This window comes from Equus quagga, chromosome 11 (assembly GCF_021613505.1).
Source record: "Equus quagga isolate Etosha38 chromosome 11, UCLA_HA_Equagga_1.0, whole genome shotgun sequence".
In the NCBI taxonomy this organism is placed as follows: domain Eukaryota; kingdom Metazoa; phylum Chordata; class Mammalia; order Perissodactyla; family Equidae; genus Equus; species Equus quagga.
This window is the reverse complement of record NC_060277.1, coordinates 69,512,694-69,515,473: the sequence shown is the minus strand read 5'-3', so window position 1 is coordinate 69,515,473 and position 2,780 is coordinate 69,512,694. Positions and strand designations below refer to the sequence as shown.

The 2,780-nt window shown below is 58.3% G+C and overlaps 1 protein-coding gene across 4 annotated transcripts in view; it reads right to left on the bottom strand.

Annotated features, from left to right (window-relative positions):
* CAMKK1 (calcium/calmodulin dependent protein kinase kinase 1) overlaps positions 1–2,780 on the bottom strand; it is a 27,639-nt gene that overhangs the window by 19,449 nt on the left and 5,410 nt on the right. For 3 of the 4 annotated variants that reach the window (XM_046675459.1, XM_046675456.1, XM_046675457.1), the window contains exon 2: positions 749–1,150. In XM_046675459.1, coding sequence (XP_046531415.1) covers positions 749–1,108 — 360 coding nt within the window. In that variant the 5' untranslated portion in view covers positions 1,109–1,150. Of the gene's footprint in view, positions 1–748; positions 1,151–1,250; positions 1,644–2,780 lie in introns of those variants that run through there. The other variant, XM_046675458.1, reaches the window with a different exon arrangement.

Below are 2,780 nucleotides of genomic sequence, written 5' to 3'. Positions count from 1 at the left end.
AAGCCTTGGATAACGTTTGAAAACATGAATGGTGAGCCACGGTTATGCTTTGCTCCCCAGGGAATGGCAAAGGAAAAATCCACTGATTCCTGCCTGGATGCTGGGATCTGGGAGACCCCAGTCTGTGGGAAACTTCATGAGTAAGTAGTTCGAGAAGTAGCTGAATGCGAGGTCTGAATTACAAGGAGAAGAAAGATGAGGAGAGCCTCGGGGACAGCAGACCAGAGCCCTGGCTCAGGTCTGGAAAGCTCTGACAAGGTCTACAGCCTCTGACGGCTGTACACGGCTCAGTACTTGGGTTCACGTTCAGATCTAAGTGGCAACAACAGACCAGTGGGAGCCCAGGGGCTGGGAGCATGCTGTCAGCTTCTGAGTGACAGCAGCCTCTGGGGGCAGGACTAGAGGTGGGGGCTCAAGCTGAGGAAGCCTTGAGGGGCGTGAGGACACATTGTCTGTCTTCAGATCTCTAAGAGGACTTCTTGGGGGACAAAGGAAGAGCCTGTTTCTAAGGTCTGAACTGGGGGTGGGGATGGTGGGACTTATAGGAGGCAGCAGCTGGCTTAGATGGAGCTCCCCTAGGTGGGAAGAGGCCCTATTGGGAGGCAGTGGGCTCCTCAGCACTCTCCTTTGGTTTGGGATACACAAACCATAAGCTAGACAGCTGTATGGCAGGGAAAGGAGCAGAAAAGGATCTTCCTTGAGGACTACTGAAAAGCTCATGAGCACCCCCCAGCTCTGCCCCACCAACCTCTGCGTCCGAGATGGCCACATGGTGGGACTCGATGGTGGGCCTCCGCCAGGCCCGTGGGGAGATATGGCTGGCAGGCCCTGTGGCATAAGGCCCAGCCCGGGCCTCCAGACAGCTTCCCGCTGGCCGCTCCTGCAAGGAGAACTTCCTAGCTGAGAGGCTGGGCCGGGCTGGGGGGGGTCTTGAAGCACCGCCAGGGATCACGGAGGCAGCTCTGGCCCGGGGCGGAGGGTCCACACCATTCCTGGCAGGCTCTGGGCTGCCATCCGCCTCCTCCAAGTGGGCCATATCGATGGCTGCCACTCGCTCCACCAACTCTGCCCGAGGGTCCTGGCAGCAGAGCGCTGAGCCCCCCTCCATTGCCACAGTCAAGGGGGTCCTCTGGGCAGCCTTATTGGGAACCTGAGAAAAGAGGGCAGAGAAGGCTTCGATCCTGGCCACGGAGCAAGGCGGTCAGATTCCAGGTCCCTCTCCCGTTGTAGCCAAAAGCCGTGGGTCCCACCTCCATGCCTTTGCACTATCTGTTCCTTCTGCCTGGCTCGCCAGCATCCAAACTCAGGTCTGTCCCCCCTAACTGAAGGAATCCAGGAACTCATCCGGCTCTGCTGCACGTCAGCCCTCTGGACCTCAGCATCCCCATCTAAAACAGCCAGTCACGTCTGCCTTGCTGGCTTCACAGGGAAGCAGGGAGAATCCAACATTCTGGAGTCAGGACGGACAGACACGGACATAACACTGGAGGCCCAGCAGCCATGGGAGAAACAGAGTCCAGGGTCAGCTCAGGCTCCCATCCGCAGACAGCCCAGTGACTCACCAGCCCCACCCTTGACAGCAGAGCATTCCAGAGCTGCTGCCTGGAAGCTGAGCTGGGTGCTGGTGATGCAGAGGCCTCCCTGGTGCTCCAGGTCCACCCACCTCCTCCAGGGAAGACTCCCTGCTGTTCCAGCCTCGCTCACCTCCTCCAGGGAGGGCTCTCCATGGCCACAGGAGAAGGCTCCCATAACTGCCTTCCCTGCCCCAGCAGAGCCTGCAGCCCAGGACAGGGTCCATTAGGGGAGGGGGCTGCTGCTTTATTGGCTGTCAAGAGAGATTTCTCTGCACTCAAAGGTCATTTCTCCTGGTTTTCCTTCCAGTTTATTTGTGTGGCCAAAACGTTTACCACATCTGCTCAGGTTGATTTGCTCCCCCTGGCCTGGCCCTATCGCTGTCTGAGCCCCAAACCAGGCCCTGGGCCAAGGCCTAACCCCAGCTTGAACCCCAAACCAACCTCCAACCTCCAGCCCTAGCCCTCCCCCTCGGCCACAACCCTAGGCTGAACCCTGACATTCATGCTGGGACCCCATCTCTGCCCCAGGCTGAGCACTGGCCCCACCCTAGCCTGATGCCCTTCCCCCTTCCTGGGCCAGACCCAGCATCTTCTCAGAAAAAGGAAGTGAGTGGACTCCTGACCCCCTGCCCTTCCTGTCTTGTGGTAACTTCCTCTGTCCTCATATTGCACGTTTGAAAACACAGGTCTCCATTTTACCCCTAGTTCCCCCATCACCTTGCTTTGACAGATATCAAGCAGGCAAGGCTCACTGGAGTCCACTGGCCCCAGAGAAGCCTGGGCTGGGTTCCAGTCCTGCCTGCCATCCTACTGTGGGGGTCCTAAGCAGGCTCCTTCCTGACTCTGAGCCTCAGTCTCCCCAACCGTACTATGGATGCAAGACCTTCCCAGATTCCCTAGGGTCACAGCAAGGCTTGGAGATGGATTGTTGGTAGGGGCATGGTCCAGACCCCCTGTGCCTGCACAGAGTGTGTTAAATGAGTGGAAGCCTGGAGCTGGTGGTGCTGACATTGACATGCAGAAAGGAAGGAGGAAGAGAATCCAGACTGGCAATAGGAAAAGACATGGAGGCTGGACCTAGAGGAGTGGGGGAGGGTGGTGAGGCTAGGGCATCAAGGAGGCCTCCCTGGAGGATGTGAATAGGGCTGGAGCATCAGGGAGGCCTCCCTGGAGGAGATGAGAGGGGGCAGTGAATGGGGTTGGAGG